The sequence below is a fragment of the Alosa sapidissima genome, chromosome 23 (genome assembly GCF_018492685.1).
Source record: "Alosa sapidissima isolate fAloSap1 chromosome 23, fAloSap1.pri, whole genome shotgun sequence".
Taxonomy (NCBI): Eukaryota; Metazoa; Chordata; class Actinopteri; order Clupeiformes; family Clupeidae; genus Alosa; species Alosa sapidissima.
The window spans coordinates 9440766-9468378 of NC_055979.1; the positions used below are offsets into that span (position 1 = coordinate 9440766).

Sequence of the window (27613 nt, forward strand, 5' to 3'; positions counted from 1 at the left end):
CCAGTCATGCCAGTAAGGATGGTCTGAATTGAATAGAAATTTAGGAATAAATTGATTCAATCCTGATTACATTCATATAGGACAGCTCTAATGCTACTGCAGTTGATGGAAATGGTTTTATTTGCATTAAACAAAATTACATTATTTTAACATATTTTATGATAAAGTTGCCCTGACAACCTCAAGTTCTGATCCCACAGCTGTTCATAATTTACTGTGCCCCATATTAAAAGGGAACGTTCTAAAGAATATCTGGGTTCATTGAATTCAACATGGAATTTTACAACCTTGAATTTTTGTGGAATGGATCTTTTGATAGAGTGTTCCAAAACTCACACCTTTAAGGGTTAATTTTCACAACACAGCCTATGGTAATGAGCCCAATGTGACTTGTATTTATTTTAATTCATTTGAAAATGTCACTGATGCACTTAAAAATGCACAAAAGAGTTGATGAAGCTGCAGTAGTGGGACAGATAGAAACACAGCTATTGTGAGTGAGATCTCTATATCGCCCTCATCCCTCTGTGTCTCTCCTCCCTCTCTTTCTCCCTCCCTCTCCCTCTCTCCCTCCCTCCGTCTCCTCCCATCTCTACATCTCTACCCCCCCCCTCGCCCCGTCTCTTCCTCTTGTCAGTGGTTCCCCATCTGAATGGAGGTTTTCTCCGGCTCATAAAAGAATCATCCTGTCTCTGAGAGTGCTGACTCGTTGGGCAGAAATAAAAGCTGTGTGTCCACGGCCCACAGGCGCTCACTCGCCACTCAAATAAACACACACACACACACACACACACACACACACACACACACACACACACACACACACCTCAATGCCAATGCTCCACGGGCCAGTGCTGACGAATGGAGCACAGCACTCAGCAGAACTAACTCAGCTCTGAGCACAAAATACACCACAGTGAGTTAGGAAACACACACACACACACACACACACACACACACACACACACACACACACACACCAAAAGAGAACCGCCTGAGAAAACAAACACACACAAAGAGAGTAGGAACAGCCAGAATAAAACACAGACATACATACAGACACAAACACACACAAAAATACATTCCCACACATGGACACAAACCTAAACACCAACCACAGACACATCAACAGCTATGACCTCAGCCAGAGAGACACCCCTCTTGGCCAAGTCTTCATTGCAGCACGACTAACACACACACACACACACACACACACACACACACACAGACACACACACACACACGCACACACGCACACACACACACACACACACAGGCACACACACACACACACAGACACACACACACACACACACACACAATGCAATATTCAGACCTATAGAGTAAAGGCTGACACACAACAGCGCCCTGTTTCACCACTAGCAAGCAAGAAATCACTGGCCTAATGTGGAAGTACAAAGCTAAGCCACCTAAAGGCAATGTAAACACTATTCACCCAGCACAGACCCTGGTGTTCACAGAGCTAATTCCAGTCAATGGGAGAGGGTCTGAGCTAGCGCCAGAGCTAGCGCGTAGCACGGGAGCCGCCATCTATAAGCTAGCGAGCTGACAAAGAGGAAAAGGAGATTAATTTGGGGGCGCTCAAACAATCACACAACCAACTGGGAAGGCTCTCGTCTTTCCATAGGTCTCCTCCCCAAATGGCCTGGGTAGTGATCACAGGTTGTGTGTGTGTTAGTGTGTGTGTGTGTGTGTGTGTGTGTGTGTGTGTGTGTGTGAGTCATGACACCAGCTTGGCCTCTGCTGTCTGTGTGGATTCTTGGGAGACCCTTGAGAGTGCTGTGTTTACAGTGGGGCTGTGGGTGGTCTGGTGAGCTCATGTGCATGTAGGATAAAGACTACAGTATGCTGTAGAAAGCATGTGCTCATGAATGGAGCAGACCTCTCTCTCTTTTCCTCTCTCCTACGCATAGCATAGTGCATGCACTGATGACGTCCAACACAATACTGTGTTACACTGTCAGACTATTCTGCAGTCATTGATATGCAGACTGAAAACAGCAGACACAGACACAGACACACACACACAGAGAGAGAGAGAGAGAGAGAGAGAGAGAGAGAGAGAGAGAGAGAGAGAGAGAGAGAGAGAGAGAGAGAGAGGAAGCCCTGAGGCTGAGGGCTTTGTCCGATAGCTCAGTGATCTGTTCCTCATCAGAATGAGTGTGTGTGCAGTGAATGGCTCCAGTTGTGTCGGCTCAAATGTGGAGTTCCTGTTCCAGCCACGCCGAGCGCTCCAAACAGATGTTGGTGGAGACACAACATGATGCTGGACAGCAAAATTGAGAGAGTGACAGAAGGAAAGACAGAGAGAAAGAGAGCGAGAGAGAGATCTTTCCCTCAATGTTCTCACTGTTATTGTACAAATTGTTGCTGTTTTGTTTTGTGCTTTGGCAACACTGCACCTAGAGTCATGCTAATAAAAGCAAAGCTGAATTAAATAGAGAGAGAAGAATAGGACTAGAATGCTACAAACATTCTGTTTTCTACGAATTCCCAGCAGGAGAAGGTTAGAAATGGGACCCTGTAAAAATCTCTACCTCCACCTCTGAACTGTCAATATATTTACTTAATACCATTAAAAATGCACATTGACGGGGGAGCTGTGGCGTAAGCCAGGGGTTCCCAAACATTTCCACGACAAGGCCCCCCAAATACCACTAAGTTCTGTCCAAGGACCCCCTTGATGTGTTATTAAACCCATCGACAATACAACGGTAAACGTAAAAATACATTAAGCTAATCCTAATAATTATTTTAGCCACAAGCACTTCACAATGGAATATACATTGTGTAAAAATTGCATTTGGGACTTTCTGTTATGTGAGAGCTATCACTCTAGAATTATTCCCAGTCATTTTCATGGAAAATGTAATGTTTAGATATATACAAATTATTATAATGGCATTGTATAACAACCATCATAGTAATAGGTATATTACATTTTTTTCAAATGTATTTATTTGTTGCTTTTATTTTTCCTTCCAACTTGCTGAGGCCCCCCTGGCAACCCCTCGCAGCCCCCCAGGGGGCCCCGGCCCCCACTTTGAAAAAGCCCTCCCAAAAAAAGAGAGAGCCTGGACCATTCACCTGACCCTACTTGGCTGGACCTGGAGGAGAGACCACTAGCCGTACATGGCACACCCCAGGGCAGGAGGCCTGCAAGGCATGCCGATGCCTTCCCTGCTATAGTGGGTCTTTGGATGGAGATTTGGACGGAGATTTGCATAAGCACCTTTCTGTAAGTCCCCAAGTCCTGGAAACATCCAGTAAAATCAGACTGTGAGCCGCGTGGTGGAGAGGGTAATGCTGACGTTCAACCAGGGTTTGGAACTACCGGGGCACATTTTAGGTTTGAGTGAAGAAGAAAGTGTTCATCCCTTTGAAGTTTACATTGAAGAAGAAAGTGCACCCCCATCTCAAATACCGAGCTTTGGCAAGTTCCGGAATCAGACCTAATGGTGAAATTGCAACATCACAGTAACTATAAGAGCAAGTCAGCGTTAGGAATGTTCCTTCTTCTCCTTCATAGTTTCCAAAGCAGCCCAGATTTCCCCTCAGGAGACAAGAGTTTTTCCTAGTGCTCTTCATTGTAATAACAGACCTCTACACAGACCTCCGCACACACACTCACCGGGTACTGACCACTAGTCGGAGCCGCCAGTCAGAACCACCACAACCCCCACCGACATCAAACCTAACTTTGTTTTTTGCTGGTCACAGTGATGAATAGGAATATTCCACGCTGGCTAAGGATCCCAGTCATCTCAGTAATAATAAGCTTCAGCACGCAGAGGGCAGTTGGGCGCTTTGCCGTTTCAGCCGCCGCAGGGAAAATAGGAAATCACAACGGCCTTGAGCGCTGAGCTGAGGTAGGAGAGCTGACAAATCCCAGATAGACACCACATCCATCCACTTACTACAAGGCCTCCATCTTTACCAAGAACCTCTCCGCTCTGGCGAACAAAACAAGGTGTTGCCTTCAACTAAACTGCGTCTGTGTTTGTGGGTGTTTGTGTGTGTTGCCATGTATATGTGAAGCACACAAGTTGGTTTATGTGTGTGTGTGTGAGTGTGTGTGTGTCTGAAGAGTCCTGTCTGTTAGCATAGCAGCATGCAGTACATAACACACATCAGTGGATACCTGCTGGATTTCTGCTGTGCCTGAAAACACAGGATGGCGCTCTGAGCTCCAAATTGGATTACCGTAAAACCTTGATTAATAGCCCCGGGCTTTTATTTGCTTCATTCGCCGAACTCAGCCTGCTTATATTTGGGGCCACACCTTTAACTCCTTTCACACAAAACTTTTGCTTAGAAAAGATGGGGAAAAAAACGACTTTCGCTTTTATCAGTGGAAAATGTCTGTTTGAAGCTGTGCTACTATGCTGTGTTCTATAGTGTGCCTTCTCTTGTCCAAACCTGCAGCCCACGTCAGGGCAGTAAACAGGGGCAATTGGGTCTAATTAGTTTTATGGTAGTTTGTAGAATCGGTATGGGGCCAGGCCTCTGAGAAACAAGCAAGGGGGGATTTTAATTAAAGAACAATAAAGGGTGACCAGACACGGTGTTACAAGACACCACGTTCACTTATACTTAAGGCAAGGATATTCCCCTTTTTTTAGTAGAGATACAGGTGAATACGGGTGAGTCCTCCTGGTGAAGCTTGTGTCTCTCCCTTAATGTGCCTCATTGAAAAGAATAAAGCCTGTTTCCTGATTGACCTTCATCCTGACTAAGTTTCCAGATAACTGTGATACTAGGAAAATACCATCATAGCCCACGCCAGGGCAGTAAAAAGGGACCAATTGGGTCTAATTGGTTTTACGGTAGTTTGATTTACTAAATGGAGCTGCAATACACCATACGCCTTGAACCTCTACCTGGACACACACACACACACACACACACAATGATTTACTGTTATCAGCTTAGCGTAGCCCTGCGCAGGGTGCGATTTGTGTAAAAACCAGAGGGGGGGATGATTTTGAATAAGGTTGTAACCCCCCCCCCCCCCCCCCCCCCCAAATAAAAAAATTAAAAAATGAACGAACGAACGATAACAAACGCACCTATATTAATTTTGCCACCTTTGTAACATTTTAGTTTTAGTTTACCGTGGTGTATGACTTTAAACAGCGAGTGTGTTTGGTATGATGATCAAACTCCTCTAATGCAGGGTAGGACTACGTTTTGACAAGCATACAAATTCACCTTGTTCTTGCCCCATCTGAAATTACTCCTCTACTTTTGCTGCCTCCATCCTTTCTGTATTTGTTGTGCAAAAAAACGTTGTATATGATGGCACTGAAGTCTTAAGTTAGTGAATTGGCTAACAGTGTTAGTTGGTAACCAAATAGCACATTGCGCTAAACGCTGCGTAGGCTATGTGCATTCTCTCTCCTGCTGATTTGCGTTCAGTAGCCAAGTGCGTAATATTGCAAAAGTTGAAAAAATAAATGTGTTTATTGTAGCCTACAGAAAATAAATAGCCTACTATCATACTGTCAGTTAATTGGCTACAGTGCAGTGAAGAGTATGAAGAGTAAAGTTATAGGGCAACTTTTTTTTTGAAAAAAAAAAAAAAAACGTTTTATGAAAATAATTTATGAACCAGAACATAAAGACCATGAAGCTTCTATTTCTTGCTGTTAAAACACCCGCTAGATAGTTTAAATACCCAGTACCCACCAACATTCGTTTTTTCAGTACAGATTATTTCTGAAAGTTATTTGTCTACTAGGCCTAGCCTACTGGCTGATTTATCAAACGAGTGCTTTCTCGTTCGTCCTCCGCAAACTACAGGTGTTTCGGTAGAGAGCCACTGAATAAGCGATGCCAAGCAATTTCTGTAACACTTTTTGTGACATTCAGCAAATATCTCCTCATTTAATGTAAGTTCTTTTTGGACAATAGGCCTTTACGTTCTACTCTACGTGCAGTTGTCCTCCATCTCAGTTGCATCAGTTTTCTAATTTTGAAGGTTCTAAAATATGACGATATGCTTCACTGAATCCTTCTCGTATTCTTTCATTTGTCCAGCTAACTTTTCCATTGAAACTAGCCATTTATGATGGATTACACACTCGACATTCTGAAATGTCCTGCACGATCAAGGCCAAATTAAGTTATCACGCAGCCACTGTGTCAGCACAGCATTATGTAGGCTAGCCTACTAGACTGTTCTCACGTTGCAGTGCTTTATATGAAGTAGCATTAATCAATATGAAGGGCAGAGGGGGATAAATGTTGTCCCCACCAGGGATAAAAATAATTTAGCAGAGGTAGGGATAGGAAAACCAGAAGGGGGGAAATCCTCACCATCCCCCCCTACAAATCGCACCCTGTGCGTCTGTGGAGCACCTAGCTGGGTGACAACTCTGGGCTCTAATGCTGTTACTACTGTTGGGGCCGCTGGTGAGTCAGAGCCAACGGGCATCCCTCCACCCTGGGGGGGGGGCACGTAATCCTGTCTACGGGTGGCAAAGGGATTTGAGCCATTTGAGTAAGAGATGGAGAGACAGAAAGAGAGATTAAGAGAGAGAGAGTGGAAAGAGAGAGTTAGGTAGACAAAAGTCGGTAAACTGGTAGAGTAACAGGCAGCGAGTGACGGGAAGGAAAGAGAATGAGACACACACTAGGGCTATAACTTTTTAACCAATATTACCGGTAGTTTAAACATTCGTTCAAACATGGTGTGAAAAAATTCATATTCAAATTTCTAAGTGTCACTGTAGCGTGTTAAACGTGCTCAGACACTGTAGCGTGTTAGCGTGTTGCCGTCTGAACCATCAGTGGGTGCTCTAAAGTGTAGTATGCCCTGTTGACATTAATAAATTAAGCTAATGATGTGTTTTCTTGAATGTTATTCTCTTTCTGTAAGTCGCTTTAGATAAAAGTGTCTGCTAAATGAATAAATGTAAATGTTTATAAACTGCATAAACTTTATAAACTGTTTCTAAAAGGCAGTTGTCTTACGCCTCCACAACAACAAGTCCTCTGGCTCACTTGTTGACTAACCAGCCCAACGAGGCAGCTGAGCGTTGGACAGAGATGAGCCCAGCAGATGAGCGGGGCGGCACCAAGCGTACAACCATGTGTGGCGGCACACAGACCCAAGATCATAACAATACCATCACCATCAGATAGCAAGGATGTGCAATGATACGTGACATATATGATAACCCATTAGTGTTATTTCTGAAAGAGGGGTGACAGTGTACGGGCTGTGTACACACACACACACACACACACACACACACACACACAATGGGGGCGAGAGAAAGAGAAAGAGAAAAAGAGAGAGAAGCCTAGTAGGAATGTCTTCTGTGAGATGACTGTCTGTTGTCTGTGTGGCAGGATTACATATAATGATATATCATGTTATATATAGAGAGAGAGACAGAGACAGGGAAATAAGCAGTCCCGGCACCCCTACCCCTACCCTGTCCCTGCCCCTAAACCTATGACTGCAGTCCCAGCACCCCTACCCCTGTCCCTACCTCTTCCCCTACCTCCGCTCTTGCCCCACGCCCTAACCCTGGCCCTGCCCTAGCTCAGCCTGGCTAAGCCCAGCGTGGGCACTCTGGCTATGGATTTTAGCCGTTTGCCCCCAGACTGGTGTTATTGCACAGTAATTACAAAAGAAAAACATCAATATGCGCTTGATTAAAAACTAAAGCTGTTTATGTGCGGCCAATGGTGGCCTGCAGCCCGGTAAGAAGCCATGCAGCTGCTTCAATTAAGAAAACAATGGTGCGATTATACGAAATGACATGTGTATACGCGCATATGCCTCCATTAACCGTGGCATGCAAGGCCAAGGCCCAGCAAATCAGAGGCCCATTAGGGGGAAAAAAAACACTGATTGCAGTTTTAGAGTCACGCTGCTTAACCTCTACAGTTTCCTATCATATTTGGAGCCAAGTACTCCCATATGCTAGCACTCCACCTCCATCAACAGAAGACCACACTCATGCAAATCAGCTAATGATTATTAATCCTGTAGTTCGGACACAAGTAGCATCAATGTTTTGCTAGTCTTAATTTGATAATAGCTTCCAGCTCCCTGAAATGAGTATCTTGCATCAACAATACAGTTAATTTAGTATGCAATGACTGCTGAACGCCTCAGACCCGAGAGAGACAATGGAAGAGAGGGGACGTCCACATCAGTCAGAGTGGAAATAAAATTCCACAAGGATGGTGTCAAATTTATGCTCTGACTTCTGATGGAATCGCCATGGAAACTGCCTCCAAAACACTGTCCAAAATATTTCATGCAGTGCAACTGCAAGCTACTTCAAAGTAATTGCTCCTCAATTTGTTGATCAAAACTACCGACGTGCAGTCGTTCATGTATGTAAAACATTTCCAGATGAGGTGAGTGCTTTTTTTTCTTATCAGTGCAACAGCAGTAACCCAAGTCAAACTCAGCAAGACCAGTTGACCAAGGCAACTCGGTGAAATTGGCCTGTTCCACGTGGACAGGTTGTCTTAAACTACTGAGATATATGAGGTGTGGATTTTGGACAGAGAAGTGGGGACATTTTGTTCTGTCAGAAAAAAATCTGCTTGCATCAAGCACAAACCATCATTGTTGATTTTTGGCTCCTGGAGAACACTGTCCAGAGCCTGTGGTGATATGGGCATTTTTATTACATTAATCTCGTCTGACATATTCAGATTAAAGGGATACTTCGGCAATGCCAGTGGCCGGCTTTATTCAAACTGTTGGCTAATTCTCCTCGGCCTGTCTCTGCCCACTCAATGTCTTTGACCACACCTTCACCTTCATCTTTTTTATGCAACAGTGTGCATGTGCTTCCGGTTCCCGTCAGCCATTTTATCTCTCAAAACTAGGGCTCTAAGCATAACTCTGTTTGACATAGTTCCTTCAACCGGCTACACCCAGAAAAAGGACTACAAAGAGAACACAAATGCAGGCCAAACTAAACTAAGAGAAGCCAGTTACGCTAAGTAGGAGACCTATGGTGTGCCAAGAGGGACAAATCTTCTATTTAACTCGATGCCAAGGACAGCTTGCTGAGTCCACAAATGCGCTGAGGACAAGTGATTACTGTGAGTAGCAAAGCGCCCAAAGTAGTCTTACTAAACCAGGGCCTCCGAGGACAGAAAAGTATCGAACTTCAACATCAGAGTTTCCGTCACATCTGACAGAACAGCACTGGCAACATCCTAGAGAGTTTCCCGGACTTCGAGAGTCAAGAGAAGGGTAGAACAGGATTCTCTACCATTTAAACTGAATTCATGCTTTGCGTAACGATTTTTACCAAGAGTGAAAACATCAAGCTGTACAATTACAGCGTGAGAAAACGTTTACTATGAGGTTTTTGGAGGAGGCCCTAAAACGCCACATTAGATTTTTTACTGAGGAGACTGTAAAGAGCTGATGAAACACACAGCAGCATTTTATAACATTTCAAAGAGCTGCAAACACTGGGGAGTAAAAGAATAAAATCAGGACGTTAAATCTTGCGTTGGAGTGGGGAGCGCTGACTAGTGTGATTTATGAACCACCATATTCGCCGCACGGCAGCTCTGTCTTAAAAAACTCAACATCGTTCTTTAGACATCAATTTGGATCCAGCGACGGAAAAGCTACTACGCACTTCCACGGAGCCAGTGACTGAGGGAAGAAAAATGCTACCCTGCTCAAAGCAATTAGCCATGTCTCATAAATCATGTGTTATTTCAGGCGAACTCCACATACGACAAAACAACGACTTTCTGATACAGAAACCTACTGTGATCCGTGCAAGGCCAAGGTCAAATCAGGTTGTAGCAACACCAGCACACAAACACACCAGGCCTGAAACACCATGCTGGACGTAGAGAGATCCAAAGCTTTGCTTGGCATCGAAAACCTTAACAGTACAGAAATACACAGTCATTTGCCGTAATAATATCTCACTCTTCCAACGCAGCTCAGATGTAATTGCACACATAAAATGAGGGCTTGCTCTCCACCTCTGCTGAATCTGCGTCCCTCCAAGTCTACTTCAGGTCTAAGGACAACCACTAGGATCAGACGAGTTTCATGCCCGGTCCCTGCCAAACCCCCAACGTCGGATCCGCGCCAGGTGAGGGCCGGACCAGGGACGGACCCGGCTCGGCCCTGTGTTTTTGCTGCAGACAGATATGGATCTCAGGCCGCGTGCACACACACACACACACAGAACCATACATACACACACACACACACACACACACACACACACACACACACACACACACACACACACACACACACAGAAGCATACACACACAGAAACATATACACAGACATACATACACACAGAAACACACACACACACACACACACACACTCCAACGCTCTCTGACAGCCTCGCTGCTCCTCAGCCCCACATCATAGGGAGGGAAAGGGGGGGGGGGGGGTCGCCCTGCACTGCATGCCTTTGATTTTAATCAGCTTTAATTGGTGGTTTAAGACCCAAAATAAAGTGTGACTGACACGAAATGATGGGCCATTCTTGGCCACAGCAGCAGCAGCGGCAGCAGCAGCAGCCTGGGAGAGGCAGGGGACAAACCTCTGGTCTCGTCAGTGAGAGCCATTCTGTCGTCCACTAAGTCCTGACTGACCCTCACATGGCCCTGCTTATATCAAGCTTCTTCCCAAAAAACCTGACTCAAAGACTCCCAGAGGGAAAAAAACAGTTGAGGATCTGACATCACAACAAGGGGGGAGACGTGAGAAATGCAGGAAATGTCACTGTTTTCCCACAGCTCTTATTATTCGGGGTGGGAATCACAGAGCAATAATGTGCCGATAACTCTGTTTCCAGGTCCAAATGAGCCCAGAGAGGCTTGTATTTTTTCTATAGTCAGTAAAAGTCACTGTTCAGAGTAGCCAACAACAAAATGGTCATACCTCACCTTTGCCTCAACCTCATAAATTCTGTCTTTACCCTTGATTATATCATGGCTGTGCAGCTACACCAATTAATCTGTTAGAGTTTTTAATCTGTTACAGATTTTTTTACTTCCACTAAAAAAGGAGGTGATGGTGAAAAGGTTCACATGTTGTGAAAACAGGCTGTGTGCACTAGTAAACTAATTTGGACGAAAGAGCGGAAGAGCCTGGAAATGACTTGTGACATTAGACTTAACAACCCGGATTGATCTAGACACCCAGCTGCAGGGTCTAGCAAATCATGTCAGGGCAGAATCTGGATCCGAGAACTGAGATGGAGGAATATTGATAAAAGCACATCATTGGTGCTTTCATCACCTCACTCGCTTCCTTTTCGTTTTTTTTTTATGCAGAACTTTGCGTTGCCAAGACCAGGAAAGCCAATTAAGCCCTTTTCTGTTGCTATGGTGCCAACAGTCACCTGGCACCACTGGTCTGGGCACAGCCTTAAAGCATAAACCGTTTGCCCGTCCATGTGCCAGTCGAGTTCAAAAGGGCATCCCTCCCTCCTGGACTCTCCTGTGGGCAGGACTCTCCTCTCCTCTCCCCCACGCCGCCTCTTTTCACAGAAACATCAGCCGCTCCGTAAGTGGATTATCCCCACTGTTGTTCTTCCAAAACACTTTCATCTCCTTCCACCGGCTGCCAATCAAATTGACTCCAACCTAGTACAGTGGGTCACTAAAGAAACTAGAGAGAGAGAGAGAGTGAGAGAGAGAGAGAGAGAGAGAGAGAGAGAGAGAGAGAGAGAGAGGGGAATAGACAACAGAGGAATCTGTCTGGGAGACAGACGAACACAGTTAGAGTTACCCAAGAAATGCAGACGGGAAAGACCTCTGTTTCCGAGATCCTGGGGCCTCGTTTGGCTGACTCAGTTTCATACTGATTTTGATCAACATGGACTCAGATGACCCAACCCTGCCTTCTGGACCGAGGGCCACTCTGTCCTTCTTCAGGGATGCACAGGGCAGACAGTGACGCATGGACGAAAATGGGTTAAAATAACTTAAAATAAATTATTGAAAGACAACAGAAAAAAAGCACATTTCAGGGCATTTTGCACTGAAAATCCACAAGCGCCCCCATCACTTTCAAAGGCTTGTCACAGACTTCAGGATTAAATGGCCGCTTTCTTCATCCAACTCACTGCTTTTGACTTTAACACTTTTTTTAACACTCATCCCAGCACACTGCTATTCATCTTCACAGTGCTGCTTCTCCCCCCTGTCAATTTAACTATTCAGCTTTGAGGACTCTCTTTCTGCACTGTGAAGAAGGTGGTGAGTGCTAAAACTCTGTTGACTGACACTGTTGGTTTTCCTAATACTCTCTGCCTTTTTGTGATCCTGAGGCTCTGGCTGAGCTGCTAGAGGGTATCATGGGGAACACACACAGAGGGGAGGACAATGGTCCACTTCTGAGGCTGGGGCGAGAGCCTTTGCTGTCCCTGCACAAAAGCCATGCTGTTTCTTAAGCCCAAGACGGTCAAACAAATTTGTCTTTCAGCATGTTTGGGGAAAATCCGCCCTTTGTTCGCAAAGGGCGCCTAGCAACGCCCTACAAGCGCCACACAAAGACCTGAATGGGGAGACCACACTGCTCCAGTCAATCAGCCGAGCGCTGACGAGCACTCACACACACTTACACACACTCACACACACTTACACACATTCATACACATTCACACACACTCACGCACACTTACAAACACTCACACAGTCGAAACACAGCTCTCAGCAGAGACAGGCGCCCGCATGAAACAGCGCAATACGGCCACACAGGGCCTCTACTCTCCAAGCCCGACATGCGCAAATGCAAGACAGAGAGAGAGAGAGAGATCATTTATATATTAATAAACATCCTACATTACACATTACATTCTAAATCAAACCTGAATTCTATTATTATTGAGAGTGAGGTGGTCTGAATTGATTATTTATATGGGGAGGAAAAAAGACATATTATGGGATTACTATTTTAATAAGGGCAACATAAATATTCAGAAATTACCAAAATTCAAGAAATTCCATATAAATTGGATAAAAATGGCCATATAATAAATTGTGCTTTTAAAATCTGCAACCTGTGAGACATAACTAATTTCCTTTGGCTGATCAGGGCACTGGTTGTATTGTTTGTGATTACTTGTTAATACTGAATGACTTCATCCAATGCTTTAAATAAGGTTAGAGAGATTGTTCCAATAACCAGCAAAAAACATGCCCTTGAAAGAAAAAAAAACAACAAAATTAAATCCAGGAAGCAGAAACTACCTCTTGATTAAAAAGTTAATTTCTGCTACTTGGGGCTGCATGTAATGATTCAAAATACAAACAAACCGTAGTGTTCGCCTTTCGGGCTGGCCTCGTTTCGGCGAGGGGGCGTCATGCCAGACATCTGTGTGAGCACCGCCTGATGAATAAATCAGAGGATTTTTCCTCGTCCGGCTGCGGCCTCAGCAACAACGTCATTGCCCATCAAAAAATGCCCCCTCTTCACACCTCCCGACCGCGACCCCCACCCTCCCAACACACACACACACACACACACACACACACACACACACACACACACACACACACATACTCCCACCCCTTTACAGGGCTTTTTTTCACCGCAGGCAAACACAGATGTTAGAAATAAAAATAAAGAACGCGAGAAAAGCCTCCTGGGAAAAGAAAAGATGTGTTGACGTAAAGGTTGGGCCAAAAAAAAAAAAAAAAAGCCGCTTCACGGTGTATGTTCACAATAAAAGCCCAGCCAGCGTGAGCATTTCCTCTGGTGGAATTCTTCTAACCTTTAACTGGATCATAATTGGAAAGAACAGTACTGGAAATGTTTTCCAGAAGCGACTGGTTTCACCCATGTTGAGTTCAAGAAGCCCAAAGCCCCTGTGTGTTTTGACTGCATGGTTCAGCGTGTGGTAGGTGATGAGTGTTTGCATCGGAGCATGCATGCTCTTCGCCGGGACAGAGAGAAAGAGAGAGGGAGAGGGAGAGAGAGAGAGCTTGGCTGGCTACAAGTGGCCTAGTTTTTTCAGCTAGAGCCACAGCTTCTGACCTCCCAACCCAGCTTATCAACACTCCCCAAACAGCCCCCACCTCCCCAAACTACCCCCACTGCCCCAAACTATCCCCACTGCCGCAGCCAGACACAACACTGACCGCTACGCCAGCCGCCTCCATCTCCTGACACCCTTCTTCGGCTGGGACCAACACACACACACACACACACACACACACACACACACACACACACACACACACACATGCACTTATTTTTTACTATCTATTACTATCCCTTTAGAACACACCCTCTGGTTTGACTTAAAGCGCTTTCAGACATACGTGTAAGACCGGAGGTTCTGCCGATGGTAAACGGTGGGGCCGTATATCTGAACGACATAACCGGTCATATGGAGGTCCGAATTCACCCGGTGTTTATACTACTCCCCCCCTAGTATTTCCTCCGGACATTATGTAAATGTGCTTTGTCTGAACGAGGAGTAGAACATGCGGTTAAAATTCACACCTAGTGAGAAGGCGTGTTGGTGACGTTTCTTTCGTGCGTCCATGTGGTTAGATCTGACTTAAATGCCAGTGTTATGATGGAGTGGCATGCTGTCTAGAAAATCTCCGACCTGGAAAGATGCAGACATCACTGAGCTACTGTCCATGAGGGCATACAACATTTTGATCTTCTACACTAGGCATGCTCTGGTTACTATCTTGTTTTTATTTAGTTACTTCAGGTCACCCTACGGCATTGTAAATAAAAAAAAACTTTGTAGGTTGCATTGGATAAATGTATCAGCTAAATGAATGAATGTAAATGTAAAACATTCACTCTTTATGCCTCAAAGAACAAATGAAAGAGCAGCCAATAATAAATTAACAATAAGAATGCTTATCATTTCACAAATGAAATGAAAAATGAAAAACCGCATTAATAAATAATGTCCCACATCAAATAGTCCACCTACTACCTTACATTGACTTCTCTAACAAATTAGAATATTTAAGATAAAACCACTAACATATGTCTGTGTTGGCACATTGCCTTATCTTGGCACTGAATAAATATAGAACATTTTCATATTTTTTCTTGCCAATTTTTGGTGCTACAGCTACAGCAGAGACAAACAGTCAAGAGCGAAACAGAGAAAGAGAGAGACTAAGTGTGTGTGTGTGTGTGTGTGGAGGGGGGTGAGACTCCTCAAAAACAGACCCTGCATTTTGCTTTCCAAACGCAACAGCACCATGACCACTATCAAAAACTGGCAACAGAGTTTCAAAAAGTACTACAAAACCTACTGACATGATTTATGTAAACATCTATTTCTTAGAATTCTGCATTGTCTGTGGTGGGAAGCCTGTCTGGAAAGAAACAACGATGAACACACTGAAAGAATAGTTTTCACTACCCTGGATGAAAACAAACAGAAATCTGAGGGGCTAAAACAGGATGATATTGTAGAAGCTCTCATGACAAGGGGACCCATGAATGGTATTTGCAAACAACTGAACTGAAGCGCAGTCTTTCTTACAGAAACTCTGCAGCATTCACGACCATCTGCACAGAGGCACTCTAATCACTTCCAGCCCAGACCACATTCTCCTCTTTTTTCCATCTTTTTCACCTCTCAAGGCATGACCATAATCAAATAATATAAAACAAAGCATTAGCCTGCTACCACCCCTGTAGGCCTTACAAATGTCTCAAAGTGTACAGTCACAAAACTACTACTGCGCTTTTCCACTCAACACATTTGCTTGCCATTATAGACCACTGGTATGCTAAAGGGTGCAATGTTTGGGCTATCATGGCTTTTCATGGAAGAAAATCATTGGCCATTCGGCATGACTAACAGCTCAACAATTCCAGCAAAAAGCTAAATAATATTTTCCTGTTCCTGATTAAGATGCTGTGGAAAGCCACTATAATAGCTAGCAAAACAACAATTTGCTTAGGCAATCCCACCAGAACCTCAGCATAAACGAAGAAGAATAAATGACCCCACCACATCACTCTGTCCAACCCTGCCCCCATTTCACTCTCGCTGTCTTCATCTCTCCAAGTTCTCCCTCGCTTTCTTGCTGAGCTGAGAATGCTACGTTAACACAGAGCCTTCCCATGAGCCTCTGCTTCCAGGAAGTGGAGCCTGAGATGCATCAGGGGATGTCAGTGGTGTTGCCCCAAGGATCTGACTGAACCTTTCCTCTCCTTGCTTTTCCAAATGCCTGGGGGCGCCTCCATGATGTCTGATTCACTGGTGTGTTTCATTACAGTAAAAATCTAATATTAGACAATAGCAGAAACAAAAACAGTTCGCTGTGTAACAATATCAGACAAATAACAGTTATACGTAATAACAGCAATACATACTAAGACCATTAGGGAACTTAGGTTAATAGCAGAATTACACAATGGCCAGTCCAGTCTTTTCACGGCGTGCTCAGCCAACCAGCCTGGGGACAGACAAGCTGAACTAGACCAGCTAACGGTAACACACAACCCGCCACCACCGCACAACTCTTCCATCGCTAAGCCCTCACCCACCACTTTAGCCACATCGCACAAGCGATTCACTAAAAGCCAGCATATAATCTCAGCATGTCACATGGCATTTGCGCTGTTTACACATAACAAATTACATTCCAACACAAACACAGGGCTCTAGTCTGGCTGGAGAGAGAGAGAGCCCAGCCGGGCGGAGGCAGAGACTGTGGCTGAGCGACTGGGGGTTGGTGAGTGGTGGGGGTTGGACTGGGGGAGTGGTGCAGGAGCCTGCGGGAGGTCTAATTGGTCCGTCTTTAGCCCGTGAGTGGATTGATGGTGATGGTGAGGCGGTGGTAAATGAGGAGGGAATAGGCGTCCGAGGAGATGCCTGTCCTTTTTGATGGCCTATTTTCCACACTCAGGGACATGACTCACAGGGAGATGGGACTGGCTGCTGACACAGATGTGCTCTGTGCTAGAGCTGCACACAAAACGTCCAGAGGCTTTCATAACAGAATGTCTTTATGGAAAACAATAGTATTATTTTTGCTGCTCTGGTTGTGTTGAAGTGTTACAACATACATATTTATCTATTATATTTGTAATGATTATTATATAATAGTAATGATATAAAATGTAAATACACTTTAATAACAATTTTAATGTTGTATAATAATAATAATAATTATTATTATTATTATTATTATTATAATAATAATATTATGTTCCTATTTAATTTAATTTCTTGTCATTCATTCTGCTGATACCCTAACCCTACAAAACTATTAAATGTTAAATAATTGAAAATATTTCCATGGGGCTTGCTTGATGTTATGTACTTATTTAGCTATTGAGCACTAGGCAGATAAAATTCATTAAACATCTCATAGTTCTCTTCTAGAGAGAAGTGCAAATCTACGGTGAATCACAGGGTAGGCTAATAAAGTAACATGAGACATAATGGAAGATTTCTCTGTGGTTCTGTGAACACTCTCTCCTCCTCTGCCTCCACTTCCTCCTTCTCTCCCCCTCTCTCTCCTTTCTCTCGCTCACTCTCTCCATTTCTACAGTTTACGCCTCCATCATCTCATTTTCTCTCTCTCCCTCTCACCACTTTCCACCATTCCCACCATGTCCTCTCTCTCTCTTTCTCATCATATCTTGTCTTTCACACCTTCTGTCTCTCTCACATTCTAAAATGGGTCTTTCTATAGAATGCTTGAAAATGTTGGGAATGCCTGATTTTACATATACTGTACGTAAACTTTGATCAAAATGGCCACCTCCCAGCCACGGCTATGACAATAGCTTGAGCAGCATGAATGCATAAACTGAAAGCATAAACATACACATGAACTACAAGAGCAGTTCAACATACCATGGTACTGTATAATTCATTCTTGCACAAACTGGCCATAGTCAGTACAGTGAGCCACTCCCCAAGGATAAAAAGCTGAGACATGTCCTTGAGCATTATTGTCAACATCAATAAGGTACACGTAAGCACAATGTACATAATATATGTGAACGCACACACATACACATACACACACACACACACGTACACAAACACACATGCACACACACACACAACTTTATACACACGCATACACACACACACACACACACACACACACACACACACACACACACACACACACACACACACACACACACACACATGTATGTACACACAAACACAAATTCACACACACATTGCACGGCATCCCAGGTATGATCCTCAGAGATAGATCACACACAGTGTGTCTGTCCACTGCCCCTGCCACAGCCATTTTAAGATCCACTGTCATATACAAACATTTCTATCCCTCCATTTTATAAATTCTTTAAGCTAGTTTTTTTAAATTATTAATGCTTCACCACACTCATGGGCCTGCATTGCAGTACACTTTTATAAAATAAAGGTTTTTTTTTCATCCACTTATGGTGACCAAGAGAGTTAAATAAAAAAATATTAAAAGGCAGCTATTTTTGGAAATGTTTACATGTTTACTTTGAAAGCGTGCTATCGATTGTTTCACACCTTGTGTGTGTTCAACGTTCTCTTTAAATCTCTGAAAGACGGCTGATGTCGCACAGGGCCATGAAATATTCAGAGTTTCTCAAGAAGAGAGAGAGAGAGAGAACTGTCGTGAGACTGAGCCCAGGCTCGAGCAGCTCTTAGAAAAGCCTCTTCCACATCACAAATTATTCAATATGCTTTGATGGTATTGGGCAACACAATCAGCCTGAGTGACAAAGAGAGAGTACTGTTGTGCTGTACGGAAGCAAATCATCTGCCTGCTACTACACAATCTAACAGGACACACACCGCTGCCAATTTAGATCCAATCATTCCCAAGTGATACAATCCCAGCACAACAAGAAGAAAAATACTGCCATTAGAATGTTCATTTACAGTGTCTATAACTACAAAGAAATACAACAGTTACCACAGATACTGTATATAATAAATAAAATAAAACACAATAAATAAAATGTACACCCAATTTAGCCAAGACAAGTTATAATATGATATCAAATAATACAAAAAAATAAAAACAATATATAATACAATACAATATAATAAAATATAACATAATAATATTGTTCTGGGAATCGTGCCACTAAAGCTGATAATCCAGGCATTCTTCTAATGTCTGTTCTTACCTGGCTGTACTCGAGACCCTTGCAGTAAACCTCTTACGGTCAGTTTGGCCTTAAGCCCCTAATGAGGGGCAAGGATCTACAGTCAGATCTACTCTCTCAGCTCTGAAGCATCAGAAGCTGCGGTCAGATCTACTCTCTCAGCCAGAGCAAGCTGAGCTGCTGACCGACTCTATGGCTCCTCTCCCCGCCACCACCAGCTCCAAACCAACAACAAACAAAAACAACCGCTCCAGTCAAAATAACTCAGCTTTGCCCAGCCACACATACACACACACACACACACACACTCATTCTCTCTCTCTCTTCTCTCTCACACACACACACACACTCTCTCTCTCTCGCTCTCTCTCTCTCTCTCTCTCTCACACACACACACACACTCTGCCTCAGTACACACAGGTCAAAGATGTCCGAGATGCTCACCACTGAAGAAGTTCTTGGCCCGCAGGTAGGAGACGCTGAGGCGTAGAATCGAGAGCTTATCCAGGCTGGAGGTGACTTCTTCGGGGAATGGCAGTAGGCTGGCCAGACGATCCAACTCGGAGTTCAGCCGGTCTCTGTGCCGCTTGGATGGGTTGGATTTCACACCCTCCACCGGCGGCTGTTTTACCCTGGACAGGCAGCGACACAGGTGCATCAGAAACGAACACAACGTGATCATCAGTGATGGTCACCAGCGGGCCTACTACTCTAAAGCTAATAAGAGTTGTATCAAAATGGCCAGTTTATTTCCAGGAAATTGTATGCTCTTGAATTCTGTTTTAAATTACGTTTATATATAGGTCTACAGTGTGTGGTGCACATGACACAGTCAGAGGAGGTTCATCATTTGTTTTAAAAGAACAGCATTTAGATGTTTGCCCCTTTTTTTACCCTATACATTCAGCGTGATCATGCATTGCGCGCAACGCTACATTTTCCACAGGCACACATTACATTAAATAGGCCTAACTAATATATTTCGTCTAGTTTAGATTTATTCGTACCAAATCCCATCATAAATTCAAGTGATCGCAAATATTCTAATAATAATATTAGCTTTTATGAAAATAATCACGGAACTAAAAATAGACTAATTGAATGCAATTTCTGCTCCCCTCTTAGTCTGAGATGGTAATTAGGCTACAACATTAAACTGTCACCACCAGCAACTTCGCAAACACACTTCCGAAAATTAAATTCTTTTGGCATTTTACAACTATGCCAAGGAAGTAATATGCAGACTCATTACTTGTCGAATTAGGGTTTAAAATGATGAACCGAGTAACGGAAATGAAAGATGGAAAATGTACATGCCTACTCCTGCACCTGCGCTTTCTTTCGATAGACTGAGTTTATGTCCCGTTCTTCACTGAATAAACCTAAGATGGACTATCCAACTATGCATAAACAAAGATGAAATCTACCAGAGAAACACAAATACAGTTACATCGTCTCTACTCATTTAAATGTGAATTGAATTCCATGTAGCAGCTTTACCATGTTAGGCTACACAGTGATTAAATGGAGTGTAGGCTACAATCGGTCTGTCAGTTTACCGTTATTGATTAAAAGGCACTGGTAGGCTATATGTAATTAAATTGCGGTATAATATGTGATCCAAAGTTTTGAACACTGCCCCCTGAGACTTACAACACAGAGTAACCTACATGTGTCAATGGGAATTTCATTGCCAGGATCACAATGCATGTAAATAGTTTCAGTCAAAACCAACAAATACATTTGATGGACTTGTGGACGCACCACAGTTCACCACATGTAATACAGTGTCGACCATCCTACATTTTACATAACCTGTTAGCTGACAGGTGGATGACTAAACAAAAAAATACCTACACCGATTTAAATAGTCAGACTATGTAGAATGTTATAGGCCTACTTACGCTCTTTGGACCGGTTTTCTTCGTTTCCGTCCAGCATACATTTTAAGGCTCTACAGTAGGTCTGTATTCCTGTATTTCAGCACAGTGTTGTTCGACCAACACATATCTGGCAGAAGATTTACAGTCTCTTCTCCCGCAAAAACACAATGCACAAATACCACGACAACCCCAATGCAAATTATGTCTTTATGTTTTCATTGTAAAGACTCCAAAAAACGAATACGAATTTACAAGTAGCGTTGAAAGGCACCGACCGTGCTCCCAAATCCTTTTACTTGCACGGTTCCATCAATCAAAACTGCGAATCCATCTTATGTGAGCAAAAATCATTCGGACATAAATGATGTATTAACAGAATTAAATTGAAGTACTGATTTAGCATCCCATCAATCCGGCGAGGCAGCGTGAAAAGTATCCTATTTCAACATTAATTGACATAGTTGGTGCCAGCAAGTGCATGTCCCCTTCGTCATTTAGGCAATGATGATAGCAGTCCAAACGCAGCACCTGTTTAAGACGACACTTATCGAACGAGACGAAAACAAAGTTTATTTAAAGTTAAGTTGGCATATAAAAAACAAACGACATTTAAATTGCGTCAAGACTTAGCATCTAATTCATCTTTGCAAAGCTCCTCTTCTGTAACGAGCTCTTGCGCGCTCTCGACGTCAACAACCCCCTCCCTCTCCCTTCTCCACCAAGTCAGAGTAGCGCACTCATTCTAGTGACCAGGCGACCGGCACAGATTTGAACGGGAGCGCGCAGCGAAGCACAGGCCTGAGGTTAAGAGGCATGGGAGGGAAAAAATCTCCCAGATACACGGGCGAACACGTCAGGCCCGACGCGCTCACTATCCGACTCGTTTGTCCAATCGCAGCACAGCATAGCACAGCACCGAGGCCTGTAAGCCGCCGGTTCTGCTGGAGGGACGGAACCTTTCTGCAGGATCATCGATTTGTATGATCAGGACAGACGTTGGATCACGATTATCATAGGATTTTAGCATTACATTTGATATTGAAGACGGAAAAGATGTGTATCTTCTACCATGTGTAATTGTCAGCATTTTAGGACGGAACAAATGCAGAATGCATAATTTATTCACGACATTTAACAGAGAACTTAATGTGCCAAACGCCTTCTGTTTGTGCTGTGTATTTCTGAAAGTTGGCATAATTATTGTGAATGAACATATTTACCAGAGTGTGAAATGTGAGCAGTGTGTGTGTGTGTGTGTGCACCTGAAGAATGGACTGTATGTGAGTCTTGGAGGACAGGACCATACTACAGCAGGGACATTTTATTTCCAAAGAATGATAGGCCTACTGCAGGAATTTTGGTGTAGAAGGGCATGACTCAGCGTTTTTTTGTTTTTGTTTGTTTGTTTTGGCCAAATGTCCATTTTCCAGATCTGACTGAAATTACCAAAAAGAGGAAATAAATTTAAAAAAAAAAATGTTTAGATCATGAAGGAAGAAATATAGATATATAACTATATGGATTAATAAAAATGGAAGCTTATAACGAAATTCAATTGTACCTTACACTGTCTCATTGTGTTACCAAACTTTAGAGCTAGACAATAGCCCTATGAAAATCAATATCGGCTACCGGCAATAAAAATCGGTCGATATTCTAATTATTTTGTAATAAAATGTCAGTCATTTCTACGGTGAGGGTATACATTCTGCACTGAAATTCCCTCAGAAGATCTGTCAACAAGCGACCGATAAACTTCTATCCCCAGCGCCATGGGTCATCTTCAATCTATTCAGGAGTTTATTCAGCCACCCAATTCGATCTCACTTCATCGTTTTTGAAGCCACAGTCCTTCTCAGCCATGAAAAGAAAAACATAAATCCCACATTAAAGCTTATTAGCGGTGGCGTCTAAACACTGCGAGAGATGTGTGTCAGTTTATTCTGGGAAAATCCGCTGTCCGCCGCTTGCTCTGCGCTCCGCTTCGCTCAGCGGGCCCCAGTGGGTAACTAGAACACATGATGCAGAGTTAATTACTGCTTGGGCAGACCTGCAACGAGTCTGACATTCTTCGCAATTGTTGTGTAACTAACTGATTGATAAACAGAAAGAGAGAGAGAGATGATGATGGGAAAGGCATGGATGAAAGCACCCTCTTGTGGCCATTAAGAAAAAGAAAAGGAGATGGGAAAGGACTTGCGAGTGGGCCCTTGTTTTAAGCACCCACTTAGCCGTTCGGACTATGATAGCCTGTGAAAAGAAGATCACACTAATTGTAGAGTCATCAAAATGCCTTTTAATAGCACAAGAATGAAATATTAATAATGAGACACAGAGAAGAGGGGCTCTTTGCAATTACAAAATAGCAAGAAAAAAGGTCAAAGCTACAATATACTTATGCTGTATTTTAGGAAAAATCCGTCAAAAATGGCTTACATATTTAACAGCTGTGCAGAAAATTTACAAAATGGTACATGGTACGTGAGGGCTCTTATAAGGCCAGGTAGCACACAAACAAACAAACAAACAAACAATAAATTCACATACATACATTTAAAAAAATGTAAATAATACGATGATACTGCATTTACAAAAGAAACTTGCCCTCTGTCTAGATAGCAGATGATTATGGGATGGTATGGAGCCGGAAGAAGCCCAGGAGAGGACCAGATCTGGGCCTGAACCACTCCAGTGAGCGGCTGGTTGGGGTTGTGGGGGGGGGGGGGGGGGGGGGGGGGGGGGCAGGAGAAAACAGACATCTGCAGTAGCAAGTGCTTCTATTATTCCATTGTTCTAAAGCATGCAGAAAACGCATTTAATTAGTTGGCTGAGTAGTGCTGAACCCCAGAACGATGAGAATCATTTGGAAAGTTGGCACCAGTGTTTTTTTTTTGCGCACTCTTCCATTTTGTGAATTTCTAGGAGCATGCCAGGATTCCATGCTCATAACTCTCTCTCTCTCTCTCTCTGTGTGTATACTGTATGTATGTGCGTGTGTGTGTGTATGTGAGAGAGAACCGATCTGTTTGAAAGAAAGAAACTGAAAGTGCCAAAATGCTGTCGCATCCTGATATGTCCTCTGGTTAGTCCTCTTCCATGTTTCCCGTTCAACCACACCAGCCTTCTTGTAGCTACGCACCATCACTTCCAACTATCTCCCTCACAAACCAACATGGTTCAACCAACACCTCTGATCACTCCACCTTCCTCATCCACTGCACCGGTGAATGACACATTCACTATCAGTCCATCCCCCCCCCCCCCCCCACAGAACCAGGTGTCCTCTTCACTACAAACAGGAAATCTCTGAAGGCATCCACAACGAGGGATCACACCGGAGGGACAATAGGGACAATCTTTCCATTTTTTAATTACTATTATAAGAATAAGTAAGTGGCATACTTTAGTTGGGGCATCACTATGTGTTGCATATTTACAGTACCAACCAAACCTTTAATTTCCTATCTGTTAAATCAACAGAGCCAGCAAACAGATCACAGTTAAAATCAACACACAGAAGCCATTACATGTCACTAATGCATGAAATCAAATGAAATAAAATCCTTAAGGCACTTGGGATGTTTTTAACATTTCAGACTAACTGCTGCGGGTGAGAGTGTGTCATAGATATGTGTCGTAATAATCTCATATGAACAGGTAAAGCATTTCCTGTCGTAGTCCGAGGGCCTTTACGGACCTCACCCCACTGATCTCCAAAGTATTTGAACAAACTGCATAAGATCCTGTAGCTGCCACGTACTGTTATGGTTTATGCTGGAGAGGCCACTGATACACCTCAAGGGAGAGGGTGTGTAAAGTGACGCCAAAGACGATAAATGCTTCTGACTTTGGTGTGTGTGAGTGGTGTCTAAGTGTGGAGGGGGGCAATCCTCTAAGGCTTAATTCCTCTGGGCTATTTTCCATGGAGAGGCCACCTCTATGAGAGCCACCTCTTACAGACGCCGAGGAGGACGACTTTCAACGTCTTCGCCGCTATAGTATTCAGCTCACAAACCTACACGAGTAAGGAGAAAGCCCATGCTTCCAGCGCTACAAACTAGTTTGCCCTTTTCTACAGAATTCATAGGTGGCCATACTCCTTAATATGGTGAGGTAAGGTATTTTACATACATTGTTTTGCTTTATTTACATTTCAATAACAGAAAAGCAAGGTTCATGAGTAATTAGAACAGTCCTATTTGTTTTTGTTTTTTTGGAATATACAAAAGCTACACTCTGGTGAAATGTGAATTGAAGGCACATAGGGTCTGCCAATCCACTCTCTTGCCTCTGGTTAACCACCTCCTACTCCTTGTTGACAGTCAGACGCGGAAACCAATCAGAATTGCCGTGCTAGACAAGGACCAGGAAGTCTCACGCAGAGAAGAGTGGACATGCTAAGCTTCAACAACTTACTCTATAATACAATCTCCATTCTGGTATAGAAACATACAAACACACATTTGAAGGAAAGAAGGGAAAAAGAAAAAGAAATAACAACAACATCATCAACAACAACAACAAAACAACAAACAAAGCAGGAGCAAGAGGGTGATTGGTCACTACAAGCCAATCATCTCAGTGCTACGACCACCTGCTGTCTTTCCCATAAGAGGCCATCTGCATGTTTTACTAAGTTCATTTCATTTTGGAACTCTCCTCTCTACCAATTCCTCTACTCTCCTGTCCTAGACACCGGGGGGTATTCCAAGTGTGTAGTTTAGTGACAAACTTGGGTAAATTACAACTCAAAGTAAGTAGTAAACCTCCTAATGGAAGAGCTGTATGGCTTCATCCTCCTAACAAAACAATGCCATAGGCCTCTTGTTGTAGAAGGTTTACCATTTACTCTGAGTTAACTTACCTAGGTCACTAAACCACATACTTGGAATACTCCCCAAGTCTGTTCAGGGATGCAGAGATCACACTGACAGCCTGGTGGGGGCAAAAGTGTGTGTGTGTGTGTGTGTGGGGGGGTCCCTCTCCTCCAACAGAATCACAAGTTTAAAACAGAGAGAGAGAATGAGAGAGATAAACAGAGAGAGGGACAGAGAGAGAGAGAGAAGGCAGTTAGAAGAAGAAGCCTGAGACAGAGGAAGAGAAAAATGGCTCATTGACGTATCTGATATTTTTGATTAAATGCTTATAAAAAATATAAAAGAAACATTCATAAAGCGAAACAAAACAGCACAAAGCAAAGTGAATAAATGTTATCCATTAACAATCTGATTAACATACCTTGTTACAATTGTGATATATTATAACATAATGCAGTTTGGCTAGCAGTTTGGAGGGGGGGGGGGCAGTGAGAGAGGCCTGGGGGAGTAGGGGATGCTGGGGCAGTATCGGCGCTGAGCGGCCCCTTGCCCCTGATGCCCTACTGTTCTGCTGGGGGTTGTTACCCAGGAGCCCCCAGCCACAGATGGCCAAGGCTCCAAAGCCTGGGGATGGCTATACTGTGTTCCCAGGGCAGTGGGGTTGGAACCCTGGAGGTTGCCCCCATTTCTGTGGCAGAGCCAGTGTATGGCAGCTATGGCTATGGCATGGAAACTTCAACTCACTCTCACACCAGATTCGGATGACTTCCTGACCCCCTGACCTTTGAACTTTGCCACCACCCAGGTTCTCCACAACTCTACATGCGTCTGGGCCCAGAGATGACCTGCGGTACATCTCTGGTGTGTGTGTGTGTGTGTGTGTGTGTGTGTGTGTGTGTGTGTGTGTGTGTGTGTGTTTGTGTGTGTCTCCCTCTGCCTTCTGCATGCTTACTTCATTAAAGAGATCACAGGTAGCAAACCTACCACACACACACACACACACACACACACACACACACACACACACACACACACACACACACACACACACACACATATACACACTTATTTCCTGTGGCTGTAAAACGCACACACACACAAGGCATACTAAAATCAAGAGTGACAAAGAAATGAAAAAAAAAATTGGATAGAACGCAAAACAAAACAAAATAAATATTTTCTTTTGCACCTTCCTGGTGTTTTTTCCTTTCCTCCGAAGAGCAGCCCCCGGGTTCTCCAGTGACAGTCCTGCTGCTGCTTCCATTTCAAATCCATTTGCATTTTTAAACAAACAAAAACAAACAAACAAACAAGCAAAATCAAAGTGTCTGACTGACGTCATGCAAGGTCCTCATTTGTACATTTTGAGCTGCGGCTGATGCGAGGGGAAAAAAAACAAACAAAAAAAGGAGTCGCTGTCACATCTCCACAGGAAGGCACGTAGAGAGAATCTCAGAAGGCATTTGTGAACCTGTTGTCATTTGTTTTTTTTCTTTTAGTCAGTCTGGACTCAGTTTTCTTTAGAGACGAGTGCTGCTTCGTCAGGTCTCACAGCATTCATTTTCATGACAGACCAAAAGGCAAATGGGTGTCTGTCTGTCTGTGCATTCTAGAAATCACAGCAGTTGGCCTGACTGTTCTCTGTGAAGTATGTGGTTTCATTGACCATGTTAGGGAACTGGAAGGGACCATTGTCCTGTATCAGAGGGTTGGTGATCTGCAAAAGAAAACAAGACACAAAACATCAACATCACACAAGACATACAGTTTCTGAAACATCCCCATTTGAATTT

The 27613-nt window shown here is 43.6% G+C and overlaps 2 protein-coding genes across 2 annotated transcripts in view; both read right to left on the bottom strand.

Moving 5' to 3' along the window:
* Positions 1-21779, bottom strand: part of ahr1b (aryl hydrocarbon receptor 1b) — a 77551-nt gene extending 55772 nt beyond the window's left edge. Inside the window, exons 1-2 of the mRNA XM_042081202.1 lie at positions 21025-21779; positions 19565-19752 (exon numbers count right to left, since the gene is read on the bottom strand). Of these exons, the coding sequence (XP_041937136.1) occupies positions 19565-19752; positions 21025-21065 (229 nt within the window). The 5' untranslated portion in view covers positions 21066-21779. The remainder of the gene's footprint in view (positions 1-19564; positions 19753-21024) is intronic.
* Positions 21780-23279: 1500 nt separating this feature from the next.
* The window catches only part of ahr2 (aryl hydrocarbon receptor 2), a 105159-nt gene continuing 100825 nt past the window's right edge, over positions 23280-27613 (bottom strand). Inside the window, exon 11 of the mRNA XM_042079748.1 lies at positions 23280-27537. Coding sequence (XP_041935682.1) covers positions 27430-27537 — 108 coding nt within the window. The 3' untranslated portion in view covers positions 23280-27429. The remainder of the gene's footprint in view (positions 27538-27613) is intronic.